The following is a 20,056-nucleotide window of genomic DNA, read 5'->3' as shown; positions in this document are numbered from 1 at the left end:
ATAGACTATAAATTCCTAACACCTTCTCCTATTTTTAATATATGAACATAAATTAAAAATACCTTATAATTACTTCAGAAACACATCAGTTTTCAAAACATTAACTTAAACAAGTTTTCAAAACATTAACTTAAACACTTCTAATTATAACTCTCAATTTACACAACAACTTTATCGCAATGAAATTTAAATTTTTCTTTATATAGTGGTTTCGTCAACATATCCGCTATCTGATAATTTGTAGGACAATATATAACATCTAAATATCCTTTCTTATAATTTTCGTGTATAAAATAAAATCTCACATCTATATGTTTAGATCTCTTGCTGAATGAACCTGTTTTAATCAATTGGATAGCACTCTGGTTATCAATATTCAAACTAATCTTAATACTGCTACCAATTAATTCACTTATAAAAGTCTTTAAGTATAAACACTCTTTAACGCAATCTGCTGCTGCTATATATTCCGCTTCAGTTGACGATAGACTTACTATCGGCTGTCTTTTGGAGCACCAAGCTATAGGTCCACCTGCCAACATTATTATGAACCCTGTTGTACTTCGTCTGGTCTCTGTACAACCTGCATAATCTGAGTCACAATATGCATGCAATCTTGTAATATCTTTCCCAGCATTATACAAAATCCCTTTATCTCTCGTTCCATTCAAGTACTTCAACACCTTCTTTACTGCTAATATGTCTTGCCTTGATGGATTTTCTACCTTTTTACTTGCTTCATTCACAGCTTGACTGATATCTGGTCTTGACCTGGTTGACAAATACAATAATCCACCAACTAGTTCTCTGTATGGGAAATTTGACGTAGCCACCTTAGATTCATTTTCCTTTCCCACAATGCATGGAGTATCTGCAGCTTTGGAATCATACATATTATATTTTCTAAGTAATTTTTCTGTATAATTCTGCTGATGCAACAAAATGCCTTGTTCTGATCTTTTTATTTCAAAACCTATATAGTTTTGAGGTTGTTCATATGTTTTTAAGATAAATTCTTTTTCCAATTGATGCAAGATCTGTAATAACTTTTCCTTGTCTTTTGATATGGCCAAACCGTCATCAACATATATAGCCAATATTATAGTTTTGTCTTCATTAAAAAACACACACTGATCCGACTTTGAAGCTCTCAGTCCAAGTTTCCTTAAAGTTTCTGTAAATCTTTTATTCCATGTCATTGGTGCCTGTTTTAGCCCATATAGTCCTTTCTTTAAATGACAAATTTTATTAGGCTGTCTTTCATATCCTTCAGGAATATACATAAATATGTCTTCCTTTAACTCGCCATACAAAAATGCTGTTTTCACATCAAAAGTTATCATTTCATATTCCTTTGAAGCAGCAATTGCTATTAATGATTTTATTGCTGATTGACTTACTACTGGACTATATATTTCTTGATAGTCAATGCTTTGCTGTTCGAAGCCTCTTGCTACAAGTCTTGCTTTGTAAGTACCATTTTCTTTTATACAAAATACCCATTTACTTGACAATATCTTGTGTCCTTTTGCTCTTCCTACATCAACTATTTCCCATGTATTGTTACTTTCCAATGATTCCTTCTCCGAATTTATGGCCTTCTCCCAATTATTCTTTTCAGCAGACTTCATGACTTCATCATACGTAAGTAATACATAATCTTGCAGGTAAGCTGGTTTTTTCCGTTGTCGTTTTGTATTTATAGTTTCTATAGTTTCTATCTCTGCAGTATTACTTCCTTTATTTTCATCATTTTCTACTTCATCAATAATATCTGGGATGTTATCTTCTATTACATTACTTTGTTGTTCTAACTCTTCTATTTCATAATAACTGTCATCACTTTCTTCTTCTTGATTTATTTCTTCTTCATTATTACCTGGTATTATTTCTGTTATCACCGAACTTCCTGTTTCTTCATATTTTTCTCCAATTTTCTTATTATTATTAATTATAACAATATCCCTTGCTATTTCAATTTTTCTTTCTTCTTTATTCCACAATCTATATCCATTATTAGTATATCCAATCATGATTAACTTTTTGCTTCTTGGATCTAGTTTCTTAATATTCGAATGTAATTGTTTAGCATATACTATTGAACCAAACTTGCATATATTAGATATATTAGGCCTTTTACCATGCCACATCTCATAAGGTGTCTTATTCTTCAAAGATTCACTTGGTAATCTATTTATAATATAAGTAGAACAGTATACAGCTTCACCCCACATTTCTTTATCTAACAATGAATCAAATAGTAATGCTCTGGTTTTATCTAATAATGTTCGATTTAGTCTTTCTGCTTTACCATTTAGTTGTGGTGTGTATGGTACTGTATAATCTAGTTTTATTCCCTTTTCAGTACACCATTTTTTAAAATCATTGCTTGTGTATTCACCTCCATTATCGCATCTTATGGTAGATACCTTTTCTGTTCTCTCTCTTTCTGTTTCTTCTATATAATGTTTTAAATTTTCTTTAACTTCATTTTTATATTTAAGCAAGTATATTTTTGTAAAATGAGTATAATCATCCATGACGGTTAAAACATAACTATAGCCATCATACGTTTTGTTTTCGAACGGTCCACATACATCAGTATGTAATAATTGAAGTGGTCTACTGGCTCTGTTTCTTACTGTGTTAAATGGAAGTCTTGTTTGTTTAGCTTGTGTACAGATTTCACATTCGTCTATTTGCCTTAATCCATTTATTTTTATTCCATCTGCCACATCTGGTAATATATCTAGTATTTTCTTTCCTGGATGTCCAAGTCTTTGATGCCATTCTAAGGCAGTGCCATTTTCTTTCATTAACAGTGTTTTTTCTTGCATATTATTATCATCCAAATTAATTTTATATAAACCGTTTTCTTTTTTTCCTGTTAATATTAATTCTGACTCCTTATATATTTTTACATTATCTTTGGTAAATATAACCACTCCTTGATTGTTTGTAACTGCATTAACCGATAATAAATTTTGTGATAAGTCAGGAACAAGCAGGGTATTATTAAGAGTACATTTATTGCCAATGACTTTACCAGTCCCTTTCACCTCTATTGTTTCTTCATTTGCAGTCAAAACAGATGATGGTTTGCATTCAAAAAATTTTAGTATGTCTACATTTTTGGTCATGTGTGCAGTACACCCAGAGTCTACAACAAATTCTTTCAGTTTTGGTTCTTGAATTTCACCGTTTGTAAAAAATGCCTTTTCTATTCTTTTGTTACTTTTTTCTTCATTCTCATTCTTATTCTTATTTTTGAAAAAACAATTTTCTTCTCTGTGATTAATTTTTTTACAGATTGAGCACTGTTTATTTTTAAACTTACAGTCTTTATCTTCATGGTTGTCCCTTTTGCAGATACTACAGGCTCTACAGTCTTTCTTCATGTGCCCTGTTTTGTTACATTTGAAACATTTTATTGCATTAAACTTTTTCTTTGATGTAGATGAAGATGTAGCTTGAAATGCTAGCTGCTTGTCACTTTCTTTTGCTTTCAACATTCGATTTTCTTCAGCCAGAAGTCTGTTTGTTAAATTTTGAAGGGTTTTCTTATCGTCTGCCATGCATTCCCAAGAAGTTATAAAATAGTTTAAATTATTTGGTAAACAGCTTAGTATTTTGGATATGACCATTTCATCATCTATTTTTGTTCCTAGCTGACTTATACGAAATTGTAAATTTTCTATTTCACTTATTAATTGGGAAAGCGATTGACTCTCTTGTTTCTTATATGTGAAAAACTCTTGTAATAATGCATCTTTGTTTCTTTGCTCAGAACCTTCGAATATTTCACATAATTTTACGTACATTTCACGTGCACTGTTACAATTAATTATGTGACCTTTTAGTTTCTTATCAATACTGCTTATGATAATTCTTTGCACCTGAGCATCTTTGATACTGAAGTCACTTTTCTTGTCATCTTCTTTTGTTTGTGCAATTGTTTTTGCAAGATTTGCCGCTTTTAAGTGTATATTGAATTCAAATTTCCACAATAAAAATGTTTCCGCATCTTTTAATTTTTCTATCTGTATTATCTCAGGTTTTTCCATTTTTTAGTTTTTCACCGTTTTTTATTTTCTTCCTTGTTATTACTGTTTTTTAGTTTTTTTTTTTTCACTTGTTTTTTATGTTGGGTTTTTCATTACCCAATCCCGGTTTTTAATTTTTTCTTCTCGGGCGTTCTGGGCCCATAACCTATTGTAGGTATTCAAACTTCTGGTATTCTTGAAAGCCTTTATTAATAGTTAAAGAAATACAATCACATTTTGTTAGGAATTATAACATTGTTCTCACTAGTTTTTACATCATGACAATTCACACCACAGTCATTCTTTTTCATAGACTAACAACCCTACATTTTTTAAATGTCATAGACTATAAATTCCTAACAAAGGGAAATAAAGGACTACTAACGATGATTTTTTTCAATTCGTGCCTAAGATTTGGAAGCAGTTATTAAAATAAATCAAACAAGCAAAACTTGGGATGCATGCATAGATACAGGATATTATCCATGCATGCATGTGATGATGCACACACATTATAATGATAGCAACACTAATTCTCGAGAAGTTGACAACTCTCTCTTGCTAGACAAATTAATCTGTGGTTGACATTGCATGCCTTCGTAATTTAATGAAATTGTAATAGGTATTTTCACAACAAAAATATGTGTGGATACATATTTATTTTATGTGAAAACTTGTAGATTAATTACTGAAGTCGTTTTTAAGATTTATAGAATAGATCGTGTAGTATGTACCTTTAGTTTATGATTAAATTTTGGTTCTTGTGTTTGTGAACATCATGGGGAGTGAAAAAGATCGATTGTCGGACCCGGGCGACGGCGAAGATATACCAAGTGATTTCTTTGACGACTTCACCAGGGATGAGTTTATGGAAGGTTTGAGTGTTATAGACAGCTGGGACGATGAAGATGGGGGCAGCAAGCGACGGGAGATGCGGCGCATCAACATGGAGACCATCGACAGTGTCAAAGACCTCCGGGAACTGATTAGTGATAAAGAGGACACCAAACAGAGGACTCCGAATATAAAGTTCGAAGATAAGTACAAGTGGCGCAAGCAGGACCACGAGGGAGAAGGCAGCAGCACATCCGCGGATAATTTCACCAAGCCCGGCAGCAGACGGGATCCGAACAAGACCAACGAAGCCATCAAGAAAGACAAAGAAGTAAAAGTGAAAGAGTATCTTGCGAAACATTTGGAGTCATCGGATGATCTTCGGCCACCTGGCACAGAGTTGGACGACTATTTTGATGGTGATAAATCTAAAGAACGTAAGAAATCTCCTAAGCGCGTCTCAGAGGGCGTGGAACCGCCGCATCGCCCCGCATGGACGAGAAAGGAACCTTACCGGAGCCCTCGTCGCGTGAGCCCTCAACGTCGAAGATATAGTCCTCATTTTCGCAGGAGTCCACCACGCTACATCCGACCGCGATTCAGTCCTCATAAGCACTTCAGGAAGCGGTACAGCCCTCCAAGACACAGTCCAAGAAGATATAGTCCTTCACGGCCACGCGCACACAGTCCCCTTCGCCGGCGGCGGTCATCCAGATCTCCAGTGAGGCGGCCTTACGAGTCTCGAAGATCACGCTCGCCAAGATCTCGTAGCCCACATAAAACAGACTCTTTCCTGTACCCAACTGACCCACAGGGAGCACCCGGCTACCCTCTTGATAATTCTATGACCTATCAGCCAGAGCTGGGCGCAGTATATAGTGCGCCTAATGAATTTTCTAGTGTTGCTCCTGGATATTCTTATCCTCAGGGGATGGCATATGGAACTGGTTTTCCAGCTCCATATAGCTATGGGACACAACCGACTATTCCGGGCAGTGTTCCCGTTCCCGGGCCACTTCCTCTGCCAACTATAAACCCTGTGCCAGCACCCCCTCTCAATGCAGTGCCGGCTCCTGCCATGGTGCCAGCGCCTGCATCTACTCTTCCTGTCTTAGAACAGAAAACACCCTATGATGCTTTGGCACAAGTAATAATATTTTTTTTTTGAGTTCATTGTGTTTTTCAGTTTAAGAATAACAATTTATTATAAGTCTTCATGTTTCAGTTAGTTGCAGAGGGAAAAATTTCTCAAGAAGATTATCTTAAGCTTGCACCAAATAAAGGTAGAATTTAAAAAGCATTTCATATAAGTGTATATATTGAGAATGAGTTTGTTACAATAAAATCCGTTTAAAATTATTATTACAGGTGTAAGCAGTTGTTTGGATTCAAAAACCATGACTGGAGGTGGGTATATCATCATACCCCACAATATAAGACAAAAACTAAGTATAGAAAATTTTATACCTAATTCAATAATTCATTCAATATTGATAAAATTGAATTTAGGTTCTAAAAATGTGGTTTTCAGTTGCAAATTGCTGCCTGGAATAATTTTAAAACGAATGTTGCATTTGCCAAATTGTTGTTACAGTGTCATAAGATGAAAATAGTGCTACTTTTGTGTTTACAGTTATGTCTCGGTGCAATGAAGCTATAAGGAAGTTGGAGAAGTTGGTCCTGCCCAATCATTTGATGATGAACAACCATATTATTGGAGTGGAACCTAAATCCTTGGAGTCCAAATTTTGTTCGCCGCTGAAGAGACAAGCAGTAATCGAATTCAACTTCACGAAGACCAATGGACCCACATTGGCTCAACAGAACAAGCAGTTGGTGGAGAGCATCATCACTACTATTGGATTGGACAAGGTGGTCTCCAGATACAAGAGGAAACTGCGTAAGGACGTGAAGGATGCTGCTGTACAAACAACAAAACCCTATTGCGACGTTTGTGAAATACGCGAGTCCACAAAGTTCCACGAAGTTGGCACGGCTGTTGATCCTGAACACTTTAGTTGTACTGTTCACACGCAAGTTGTGGAACACGATTTAGTTAATTCTAAATCTGTGTTCAACCCGACCGGTAGTGCTTCTGAAGGAGCTCCTATCTCTATATCTCACCTGACTCCTGCGCAGTTGGTGTCCCAGCTGGCGGCGCGCGCGAAGACGCTCAAGCAATCATCGCCTGTACCGCCATCAATGCATCAGAACCAGTTCGGCAGAAGAAACCCTAACTACGACTACGACGGCAGAGGTGGAGGCCAGCAGCAATATCACCATGGTTACAACCAGTATCGTTATTAAAAAACCTGGAAGGCAGATTGACTGAATTCTATTTAAAGAGCTGTGGTTAGCATAAATATTTTTAAACATCAACATTTACTCATTACAGTCAAAATGATTTTGAAATAAAATAATTTCCTACAGTGTATGCATTCCTTGTATTTTTCGGACCGATTTTTTAACGAACAAACATGTATTATGGTTCCGCACTCCATTAATTAAGATTTATGCTCATGTATTATGCGTATAATGGTGACTATGTATTAATCATTTAAAGAACTACCTCCATAATTTCTTGCATTGTAAGGGTGCCCACACACGTGCTGATAATGCTATAGCCGGGCTGATAGAATAGAAAATAAAGCCTAGCCATAGCCTTCCTGCATTAATGTGTAAGGGACGTCCCATAATGAATTCCTCACCATTAACTGTATAGCCTCCAAGAATAACAGGAAAAAATTGAAAATATAAAGCTGTATTCATAAATGGTGCAAGGATTGGCGGTGCAGCGACGAGTACTGAAATTTCTTGGGATCGTGGACTGCCGCTCGGAACGACGGTGAAGAGTAATGCCCTGAGACGGCTTCGAAGAAATAATACTTCGACCCTGATACCTGCGGATAATAAAGCTGTCGAGGGGGAACGTCAGAACTTTAATGAGTCATCCGATACGATGCACATCTCTAAGTACATATATAACCACTTGATATGCACATGTAAGCATTGGTTTGAGCCAAAAAAATAGATGAGCAATCGTATCGGATTACTAAATGATAAATAAATGTCATGCCAGTGCAGTATGTGTGTGCATGCATGGTTTCAGTGATATGCACGTTTGGCCTAGCACTGTATGGCTTGCCCAGAAAGTATTTGAAGTGCAACATTAACCAAAACACCTACTGCACTGTATACTTCCTTATCGAATATTAAAGTATATATGTTTCAAATTAGTTTCATTAAAAGTTTTTATTTCTTTGTGTCTATGTATACCGTTTATCTCATAGTCTTAGAAGTTATTACTATATTGTTTTGTGCATGGTGATTGGATGCTGTAAAACATATTTTATGAGTGTACAGTACCTAAGTATGGGTAGCAAAAATAAAGTCTTCATTTTAAAAATTGTTTTATTTGATAACATATTATACACTAACAATAATATACACTGCATAATTACAACTTGCTTTCAGAAGCATATAATTAATTTATGTCGCATCGAATTGTATTTCTTAATTTAATTATTAGGTACACTACGAAAGAAAACCAAACATATCATGGTTTTGTTTCGCAGTGTAGGTCGCATGATATTATCATGTACGGTCAGGGCCGTCTTTAAACTATTTGAGGCCCTGGGCACATTAGGATCATGGGGCCCCTATGACCTTGAGAAAACACTATTTAGTGATAATATATAAAGAAAGTAGACAAACAAGGTTCTAAATTTATTTCTATTCAGTTACTAACTTTAAAAAAATAGGATATATAAAAAATAATCTACAAAAGTAACTCGCTTAGCATAAAATCCTTAGATTGACTCTATGTTGATTGCAAAGGTCCACCCTTCTAGATTTAAGACGAGCAAAATTGTTAATCACTTCTTCAAAATCTATGGTAGGTATTGAGAATATCACATTCTATGGACATCAGCGACAAACTAGTTAATCTCTCTTGAAGCATTGTACTTCTTAATTCATTTTTTATTCGTTTCAATTTGGAGAAGGAGCCTTCTCCGCCAGTGGCGGCGTAGCATCGGGTAGCACCTGAGGCGGGCTACTTATTGAGCAACCCCCTTCCAAAAAAAAACGACAAAATATAATCACGTAGTAAAATCATACAGAATTAACACAAAAGTACTCAAACAAGTTTAAAAAAAGCGACCAGGAAGTGAAGCAGCTGCGAGCTCAACATTTTTTGACATTTGGGACGCAAAAGTCCTCCACCTCCGCTTACAAATAGCGCCTAAATAGCTTAGAAATATTCACTGTAAAGTGATTTTTTATTGATATTTTAAGGACTCTCTATCTAATCTGGCAGGAACTAGGGGCCCCATTCGATCGCGGGGCCCTGGGCACTTGCCCATAGTGCCCAGTGGAGAAGAGGGGCCTGTGTACGGTAAGTACTGTAAGTGGGGCTCGATTCTGCAAATTTTACTCAAGCGATGTACGATTCACATCCGACTGAGATCCAATCACGACTCAATTACGTACATATAAAATATTTTATAACGTCATTATAAAAAGCCAAAGGCGGGTGGCAGCGAATTAGTAGCTAATATCAACAGCTGCGTCATGCCGTGCCTTTCATGTGTGCCACCTTAATGCTTGTGGACAATATTGAGCATTTCATTTGCCAAGGAGGACAGGAATTAATGCAGTCGTATCAATCGCCTTAAAAGGGGTTTATTCAGAAAATACATGATTGCTATATAAAAAGTTATAAGCCTTCGCAATTTTTTACATTCATTTGGATAATAACCGATAGACCATTAAAAGACATTATACATATATAAGGCAGGGATCAATATTTGGATAAAAACAATTACGTAAGGCTCTGGACATACGGACCGCATTTCAACAAAGCAAATTACAGTTTGAGTGCAGTTGATACTGCAAAAAAAGGTGCAGTCCGAACGAGGTGTGAACTGTTTGGTTTGCAGTTCTATTGCAGTCGCGTCAACTGCAATTTGCGGTGGAATTGCAGTTGAAATGCAGTCCGTCTGTTTAGAGCTTATTATTATTCTTTTCGTCCTTCCATTTGATTTTTATTATAATAACAAATTAACGGTTATAGGAAGTTTACCTGCGATTACTATATTAATACCTACCCATCGCTATAACTCAATCGCACTTGTCAAATACCCAGATGTTCATATCCATGGTCCCCCAGGTAGGTGAGTACTGATAATCGACGCCTTGTAGGCGTCTAAGGTAGGTACTTAATTTTTTATCCATCTAAAAAGTCGTCTAGCCATTTTTCAAGATCTTCTGGAGATTCGATAACTGGAGTTTTCTTTGTTTCCACTGGTATGTGTGCCGCTGAAATTATTAATAAAAATATTGTCCAGACTGAAATTGTTTTTTTTTTACCCTTAATATGACATGACAGTAAAAAGGAGCATAAGGAGGTCCGCTATTTATTTTATTTTGTTTGAACATTTGATGAGACTATATAACAGTTTGAGCCAGAGTGTTAAAGATATTTGTAAGACTCGGTCCTGACCCTGTGCCATTCTGCTTGCACTTAAAAAATTAATGATTTATTTCGAAAAACTATATGGGTAGGTAGATGTAACGGATCTCATTTTGATTGCAATTTACTCGTCGCTTAAAAATGTCACGTCGTCAAAGGACTTTAAGTTTACATAGATATAGGTATTTAGACTAGATGAAAAGAAGAGAATAGTGGATACTAAAAAGACGACAAAAACATTGATAAATGACCTTACCTTTGGTACTAGCGGAGGTCGGCGGGAGGTTTGTTTTAGGAACCTCAGGTGTCGCACTAAGGGTAACCGGACTCGACTTAGCGGCAACTGGTTTATTTTCAGTATGGCACACAACTTCTTTTGTGGGACTTGGAGTTACATCTTTTTCGATTTCGGGTAATTTTGTAAGTTCTTTAGTATTCCCAAAAACGAGATCGTCAAGTTCTTCATATTTAGAGTCTGTTTTGTTTTTATGTTTTGTCTCATGAATTGTTTCTTCCCTCTTTACATTTTCTTCGACTTTCTGAGTAGGTTCGTCATTTGTTTCTGTTTTTAAATCTAAGTGATCATCATTGGATACATTTTGCTTGTTATCTGGCTCTGCACTAGTTTTACGATCACTATCGCATTTAATTTCAATGTCATTACTTGTATCTCTTTCTTTCTCTGCATTATCTTCCTTCATTAGGTTTCTAAGTATTTTATCTTGAGCTTCTGTTTCTGAGGTTGAATAAGATTTATCATTGTAATATTTCTGTTTGAACCTTGTTGATCTATTATTCATAGTTAGAATATCTGTTTCAGAGAATCTTGTTTCGTCTATTGAGTTTCTTTTATAAAATGGAATAGAGCAAAGTGCGATATTCAGTTCTTCCATATTAATATCAAAATATTCGTCGTATAATGAAGGGCCTGTGTTCATGTCCCAGGATTTTTCGTGTTTAAACTGGAAATGTCCGCCGATTGATAGCGGAGCTTGTATTAGTTTCTGAAAAAAAAAATTAAACATTGTAGGCACAAAATTATTTTGAACTTCAGAAAATGGCCATAAAGTCATGTTACACATTGCTAATTTAGTATTCTAGGCACTTTTTACAATTATTGCAGATTGCGAGAATGAAAACTAAGAACAAAATGAATTCTTTATGACATACCTACTGGCATAATGGCCATCATTTTACTTTACAACTATTTACATATTTATGTTTGTTTTCAAGGATGTGATAGTAACAATAGATCATCAATGGCGACTTCCCACCTAATCCTACAAATGACTTCAGTTACAGAAGGTGATGCAATGAAAAAAGTGAGTTTAGATAAAAGTATTTACCTTACGATAAATAATTGGTGGTAGCACTAGGCCGCTAATTGTTCATTGATTAAGTTAAAAATTTAATCTCTAAATATTAACTTTTTCTGAAAATCTTGACATAACTTAGTACTGCAGTCCCTTGTGATACCTCATTGTCATCATTAGGTACCTGCCTAGTCTTTTTCCCAACTATATTGGGGTCAGATTCCAGACAAAACCGGATACAGCAGAGTACCAGTATTTTACAAGGAGCAACTTCCGTTATGATACACATGTGCATAAAAAAATGTGGTTTTGAAAAACTATCTTACCTCATAATCAGCTCCCATATTTTCTTGTTCTTCAATTTCATCATAAGTATCAATAGGCATCTCATACTTAGACCAGTTGCTTTGAATTTCTTTCTTTTTGTATTTTGCACTTTCTTCTTCGGTAATTTTGAGGATTTCATCTGTTTCTCTTTTTAAATTTTTGAAAAATTCTGGAGGAGGACTTTCATATACTGGTTTTTGAGGCACTGTAACTGTAGCAATTAAAAATATGTTCAGTTTCCTGAATGACTGGTTATAAACTTTCATTATTTCTTTACTAGAGTAATAAACAAGAATATTCTAAAGGCTCAAAACTACTGATCCGATTTGACTATTCCTGATAACATAAGCTATATTTGTCCGGAACCAAGATGAAGTTCCCCTCGAACACAGGTAAAACCACGGGAAACAGTATTGGTATGTATTAAGCACTTTTTTAAATAGGGAATTCTATACTTTTTGTATGAGAATACATGAGAATTTCATAAAGTAACATTCCAAAAGTTATAGGTTATCTTTCACTCAATTAAAGAAACAACTAAAAGTATAAATACAAAAATAAACAAAGAAACCTCAAATGATAAATAATAAAATTATGGGACAATAACGAAACTATGAAAAAGCTAATGCGCATCATATTTTGAAGTTTTGCTACAGTATCCATTTACCTTTAGGAGCATTCTTAGGCTCTTCTGTTTTCTTTTCAGCCTTTTTATCAGTTCCTCCTTGCTGGTGCCGCTGCCGAGGCTTCCTCTGGTCTTTTGGATCGCCCCTTTTCTTGTCACTGAAACGATTGTTATTGCTTTAAGAATTAGGGCCCAACCAGTATGTTTATATGTTTTAGCTATTAGTATGAACTGTACTTACTTGTTCTTTTTCGAATCTTCTGGCATAATTTTGGTTTGTGGAAAGCTATTTACAATTCCAATAGCCGGCAAGCACTCAAGCAGATTTCTTTCGGATCACGCAAACAGCTGTTTGCAGACAGTGACGTTAGTGCGTTAGTGCGTGCCATTCTTGGAATGACAGATGTACCACGTTTCGTTACAAGCAGAAAAAAAATGTATTCTTACGTTTAAATATTTGAATTGGCATTCAGTCTATGCATATAATTATTCAAATATGCAACTGGTAATATAAAATATAACGGACGTTCGTAAACTGGCGATGGTAGCACTACCTCGCTTATGCTTATAGGCTTCTTACCCACCTGATATTATGATGTTTGAGAATGCATCAATCATCTCCCTGTACTTGAAATCATGTAAAAATAATTACATTAATGTGTCAACTTCGTTTTTACCATGTCTGTCCTATTCAAATATCCCCTAAAATAATATGTAGATATCTTTAAAATACCTAAATACCCTCGGAGCCCCTAGTGTGTTGCTTAGGTATATTTTATAAATACATAAATAAATATAATACCTTTATTGAAGTCATTGAACTAATCTGAAAGAGTAAAGGAAACCATTCTTCAAACAAGGTCTACCTGAGTCCATAGGAATTATATGTACCTACCTATAGAATCACACACAGTCAGTAGCGGCTTTAGGGTAGGGCGCAGTTGGGCGACGGCCCAGGGCGCCGGCTGTAAGGGGCGCCACAGTGGGTGCCACAGGCACCCTAACCAATCCTTGATCAGAATGTTACTCCTATTTTTATTTTAAATTTCATCAAAGATCGCAACCTAAAAGAACTGTATCCAAATGTATGGATAGCATCAGGGCCGTCTAAACCTATGGTGCAGAGTGTGCGATTAAACCGGGCGCCGCGGGCTCAGGGGCGCCGCGGTACGCTCCTGGACCAAGAAATTTCAATTAAATTAATGTATTGTCGTTTAATGCCGGGCGCGTTAGATTTGTCCAAAGGCCATACAGGCCTAGGACATTAGATTCCATAAGACGATCACTCAACTTGAGAGGATTAGAAGTCAAATAGGTTTTTCCAGTGGCGTAGCGTGGGGGGGGCAGGGGGGGCAAATTCCCCGGGCGGCAGCTTTTAGGGGGCGGCAAAATTTAACCAATTAAAAAAAAATTGTTCGCAACTAGTATCTGCGCCGCTACATAAAACTGTCTAACAATAACAAAACATTAAACAAGAAAGTTGAAACTTTTTAAACTTAAAATTAATTATTGTTAAAATTTGGTACTTAAAACAAACGTGACACTACATTTTACGTAATTTTGGTTTTGAGCCTTAAATAAAAAATAATTAAAATTTCGCGCTCGCTTCGCTCGCGTATTCAGAAACAGTGTACGCTTATTTTTGCATCTGTCAACAAACAAAAAGTTAAGTACGTTTGGGCTAAATTTTACGTAATTTTTGTTTTAAGTCCGATAAAAATTTCGCGCTCGCGTCGCTCGCGGATTAAAAAACGATATGCACGTATGTTTGCATTTGTCAACAAACAAAAAGTTAAGTACGTTTGGGCTAAATTTTACGTAATTTTTGTTTTAAGTCCGATTAAAATTTCGCGCTCGCTTCGCTCGCCTATTTAAAAACGATATGCCCTTATTTTTGCATCTGTCAACAAACAAAAAGTTAAGTACGTTTGGGCTACATTTTACGTAATATTTGGTTTAAGTCCGATAAAAATTTCGCGCTCGCTTCGCTCGCGCATTTGGAAACTACATAGGCAAGTTTTTCTTTATTGCATTTGCTTACCTACACAACTGCCGACATGCGTTTAGCAGAGTGCTAATTTAGGTAAACCAATGAGGTGGTCCCTCATGACTAAAAGGTTAAGAACCACTGGTTTAGATAAACTTGAATGCTATAGGTAAGCAATACCTACCTAGATACAGGCCAAATTTCACGCTTAGGTATAGTTCCATGGAAACTAGTTTAAGTCCGTAAATTAAATTAATCAGTTAAACAGTTTAAAGTAGCCCCGCTTTTAAATTATTTCAATTTCATATATACTTATAGGTACCTACTTCGCTAGCCTGCGTACCTAAAAGAATTTTAAAACCTTCAAGAAATCAAGTAACAAAGATATAAAATAGTCTACTTGCCCTTCTGCCGGGGCTGCGGGATGTTCGAAAGATTACCGCGGCTCTGGAACATAAAAGGCCTTCGACGGAACACGACGGTTTTTAGTCAGTAAGAGTCTGACACTCCCTCACCGCTGCTAACCCACAGCGGGAATGGTCATTTCATGATTTTTAACGTCGATACAAAAAAAAATCCCTTTTTTTGAAGTCGGTAAAAAATAACAAACGGCCAGTAACACTTGTTAAAAAAAATACACGGGAAGGGGCGGCAAAATCGACAACTGCCCCGGGCGGCAGATACCCACGCTACGCCACTGGGTTTTTCAATAACAATCTTTAAATCCACCAACCAAGTCAACCTAGCCAGTAAAAATAATAAACATGGGATTGCTTGCGTTATATGGAAGTTTAGCCTTGTAAAATGTCAAATAGACAAGCTTTGCTGCAGACTTCGAAGAAAAAAAAAGCGCTCACTTCGCTCGCGGTTTCTTCTTTATTTCTAATTTCTACTGCGTTCACTTTTAGAATTCTCAATTTAACAAAAAGTTGGAGCACCGAAGAAACAAACACATACAGCTGACTGTCGATCCAGTCACGGTTTCTTTTAATTTGTGTTTAATTTCGCGTTAAATTTGAGAAATTCTCTAACAAACACTACTTTTATGTCCCAAAACTCAAAAATTTTCGCCATTTCTTTACTTCACAGTTGCCTTTTATTATATATGTTTAGGACTTTTACTGATCCAAAACTCAAAAATTTTCGGGCTTGCTTCACTTTACAGTTGTTTTTATTTTTCAAATTTTTTTAGTCTACCCTAGCAAAAAGGTAGCGTCGTTTTTAAGTCCTTTTATTAATAAGAAAGTAAATTCTAGTTCCCATATTAACTTTCTTATTTACGGTACTACTTTACACTAACACCAGCAAAGAGTTATGTACGTTTGGGCTACATTTTAAGTAATTTTTGTTTTGAGCTCCAAAATATAACAAAAAATTTCGCGCTCGCTTCGCTCGCGCAATCAGAAGCTCTGTTCCCGTGGTTTGCATTCACCAACCGGCAATAACTTATGTACGATTGGGCTATATTTTACGTAATTTTTGCTTTGACTTGTTAACTATAAAAAAAAAAATTCGCGCTCGCTTCGCTCGCGCAATCGGTAACTGCAAATGTCTCTGTTTTTCGTATGGGTCTGAATTGCAATTGGAGGGCGCCGTAGAAATCTCGCCCAGGGCGCTGGTAGAGTTAAAACCGACACTGCACACAGTTGACTGTTTAGCTAAATATCTATCACTAAGCAAGTCCCTTCTGAAATCTTTGAATGGCTATAGACTCCTGTTTTTATTTGATGGCTTCCAGTCTAGCTTAACAATCTTCTAAGTACCTACCTTGTTTACAGGTGTTTGATTTCATCAATAAAAAAAAAAAACGAGATAGTCTTAAGTGTGAGAAGTGCTACATTACACGACTAAAACATTGACTAAAGCGTCACTTACATTTCCACGCAATCATGTTGTTACATCTCAGCAACAACCGAGAAACCCCCGTATTAAAATCAGTGAACATGTACCCAGATAAAGAGGCAACACTTTAATGCTGTTTAACCAAACCTTATGTCGTACATTTAGAGTGCAATTTCGCTTGAATTTTGTAATTAGAGAAGGCTTCGCTGGTAGTCAGTGTTTAGTCACAAAACAGTGGATCTCAGAAGGGAAACCTGCCAAACTTCACGGTTTTCCCTGCTGTGTAACTCAGTAGTTAAACGGTTCTATTTTAATTAATTACACAAAACATAAGAGTTTTTTTCTAATGAAAGGAAACCAGATATTAATTTAATGATTTTTTAGTTACTACCGATTTAATGATAGCTCAGCTTAGTTTGCCAACCAAGCTATAAGCAAAACTAAAAATTTTATCAAAAACTTTGACTAGTATATCGTCGACGTAGAAATCTACCAATATCTTTGGGCTTGTACAAAGTCAGTGGGTCTTCTCCTCAGTCTCTCTTTTATTGAATGATCGTAGGCGAGTGGTGGGCGATGGTGGGTGCTCTCCCGAATGCATCACTCGCTTCCCGTGTCACGATGTACGCCCCCGAGCCTCAGCCGGCAGACAACAATGAAACTGCAGGCGTTTAACGACCATAAACCTGTAGTTACTGCGTTTATGATGGTTACTTAAATAAAAACAACTTAACCACTGACCCTAAAGTCTCTGAATACGAATCCTGATTTGGACATCAGTTGAACAGTATGTCTACCATCTATGTAACTAGATATGTAAGTATTTACTTACTTACTGCTTTTTTTTAATTGTACAAAAATCTGTAAACAGCCTGCTACAACTCGAAATGCGCGAACTCATAATCGCATCTACGTTTCAATATGCTTGTAATTTGTAAAATCATTTTTGTTCGGTGATTTTGCTAATAAAACACCCCAATTGGTAGGGATGGTCTGCCCTTTACTGCAGTGCACCCCAAGTGGCACTAAACCTTGTGAACACTGTGGGTGGGGTATTTGAGCAGTCTATCAATTAAATAATGACATATGGACCTACTACCTTAAAATCCCTAAAAATCTTGATTTTAAGAACACCATTGACATATAAGAACACCCATTTTTCGCGGATGACAGCACAGCTATATTTACTGGTCAAAATACTGATACTTTTGAAAATGAGATAAATTCTACTCTTTGCAATATAATTAATTGGCTGACGTATAACAATTTAATTATAAATTTAGAAAAAACGAAACTAGTAAATTTCGGGCGTAATACGATAAATAACAACTTTAATATTAATCATAATGGGACGAAAATTGAACAAGAGAACTGCGTTAAATTTCTTGGGATATGGACAGGGCCGTCTTTAAACTATTTGAGGCCCTGGGCACATTAGGATCATGGGGCCCCTATGACCTTGAGAAAACACTATTTAGTCATAATATATAAAGAAAATAGACAAACAAGGTTCTAAATTTATTTTTATTTAGTTACTATTAAAAAATAGGATACATAAAAAATAATCTACAAAAGTAACTCGCTTTGCATAAAATCCTTAGACTAACTCTATGTTGATTGCAAAGGTACCCTTCAAGATTTAAGATGAGCAAAATCGTTAATCACTTCTTCAAAATCTATGGTAGGTATTGAGAATATCACATTCTATGGACATCAGCGACAAACTAGTTAATCTCTCTTGAGGCATTGTACTTCTTAATTCATTTTTTATTCGTTTCAATTTGGAGAAGGAGGGTTCTCCGCTAGTGGCGGCGTAGCGTCGGGTAGCACCCGGGCGGGCTAGGTACTTATTGAGTAAGTATTGGTGTAAAGAATTCAGAGAAAACCACTGCTAAAGTGAAAAGCGCGAGCGCAGCGAGCGAAATTTTTGAGATTTTTAACACAAAAGTACCCAAACAAGTTTGAAAAAAGCACTGTAAAGTGAAGAAGGCGCGAGCGCAGCGAGCGCGTAATTTTTGATATTTGGGACGCAAAAAGATGTCTAAAGAAATTAGAGAAAATCACCGTAAAGTGTAGGGCGCGAGCGCAGCGAGCGCGAAATTGTTGAGTTTTGGAACACAAAAGTACTCAAACAAGTTAAAAAAAAAAGCGACCAGAAAGTGAAGAAGCGCGAGCGTAGCGAGTATTTTTAACATTTGGGACGCAAAAGTTCTCCACCTCCGCTTACAAATACCGCCTAAATAGCTTAGAAATATCCACTGTAAAGTGAATTTTTTTTAATTGTTATTTTGAGGACTCTCTAATTTACCTCAGAATGAAGCACAAATTAAAAGAAACCGCGAAAATTTTAAGCGAGCGTCAATTGTTTTTGCTACTTCAATGCTTTAACTTTTTGCTAGATTGAGGACTCAAAAAATAAGCGCAGAACAAATTAGAAATGAAGAAGAGACATTTTTTTTCTAACTTTGAGGAATTCATTAAAAGTAATCAGATAAAAGCAAAAATACAAAGAGAAGGGTGACAGTCGGACTGAGTGGGGTGACTGCCTCGATGTCTCACACATGCACTGTTGTAGGTTTTTTTTAAATTGGTAGTCAACCTAGGCTTCGCAGATTAGAATGACACCCTTAGTGACTTGTCCCTTCTGCCCGCGCCATCCTGGTCGTGCAGATATGTGCCGACCAAGATGGCACCCCCCGAGATGTGGCACCCGGGGCGGACCGGAGTGGCAGGAACTAGGGGGCCCCATTCGATCGCGGGGCCCTGGGCACTTGCCCATAGTGCCCAGTGGAGAAGAGGGGCCTGGATATGGATTGATAAGGATTTGTCTTGGCAGGCACACATCGACACTATATGCAATAAACTTAATCAGTACTCATATAAATTATATAAATTATTTACTCTATATAAATTATCCAAAGTAGTTGATCAGTCAGTTCTTTTGACTGCATACCATGCTTATGTTTCGGCGACACTGAGATATGCCGTCATTTATTGGGGCAATGCAACTAACAGGGATTTAGTGTTCAAAGCGCAAAAAAGATGTGTACGTGCATTGGTTGGTATCCGTGTTCCAGATTCATGTAAGCCCTATTTCAAAGAATTAAAAATATTGACCTTCCCTGCAATTTACATCTATGAAGTAGCTGTATTTATAAAAACAAATGAAAATCTATTTGATAAACGTAAATCGGAAAGATATAAGTTAAAAATTGCTAATGTGCCACATAAAACTGCTCTATTTAACAAAAGCTTCTTTGGAATGGCATCAAAAATATACAACAAAATACCTATTAAAATACTAGACACTAAGGAACTTCGAGTATTTAAAAATAAATTAAGAACATTTTTAATTGATAAAGCGTACTACACGATCCAAGATTTCTTAAACTGTTGACCAAATATTAATTGTAGTGCCAATACCTACCCATGTAAATTATTGTATGCCTATTAGGCAGGACATATTGATACTCAAATATATTATTAAGATCTGTAACTTACATATGCCCACAATAAAGATACTTTGACTTTGACTTTGACTTTGACCCAATCGTATAATTATTTTATAATTGTAGATGATGACAGATAGGTAGGTATCTTTTTACCAATAAT

General features: G+C 36.2%; 2 protein-coding genes across 2 annotated transcripts; one reads left to right on the top strand and one right to left on the bottom strand.

Annotated features, from left to right (window-relative positions):
• Nucleotides 1-4,600: 4,600 nt before the first annotated feature.
• On the top strand, nt 4,601-8,283 carry LOC124636271. The gene is made up of 4 exons (XM_047172293.1): nt 4,601-6,024; nt 6,103-6,160; nt 6,246-6,284; nt 6,511-8,283. The coding sequence occupies exons 1-4, from the start codon at nt 4,822-4,824 to the stop codon at nt 7,182-7,184; spliced, it is 1,974 nt and encodes a 657-aa protein (XP_047028249.1). The 5' UTR covers nt 4,601-4,821; the 3' UTR covers nt 7,185-8,283.
• Nucleotides 8,275-12,985, bottom strand: LOC124636272. Its single transcript, XM_047172294.1, has 6 exons — nt 12,857-12,985; nt 12,658-12,773; nt 11,990-12,201; nt 10,607-11,354; nt 9,276-10,196; nt 8,275-8,482 (listed from the first exon to the last, which is right to left on the bottom strand). The coding sequence occupies exons 1-5, from the start codon at nt 12,880-12,882 to the stop codon at nt 10,105-10,107; spliced, it is 1,194 nt and encodes a 397-aa protein (XP_047028250.1). The 5' UTR covers nt 12,883-12,985; the 3' UTR covers nt 8,275-8,482; nt 9,276-10,104.
• Nucleotides 12,986-20,056: the final 7,071 nt, after the last annotated feature.

Source organism: Helicoverpa zea, chromosome 14 (genome assembly GCF_022581195.2).
Source record: "Helicoverpa zea isolate HzStark_Cry1AcR chromosome 14, ilHelZeax1.1, whole genome shotgun sequence".
Taxonomy (NCBI): domain Eukaryota; kingdom Metazoa; phylum Arthropoda; class Insecta; order Lepidoptera; family Noctuidae; genus Helicoverpa; species Helicoverpa zea.
Note: the sequence above shows the minus strand (reverse complement) of the source record. Positions and strands in the feature narration are given on the sequence as shown.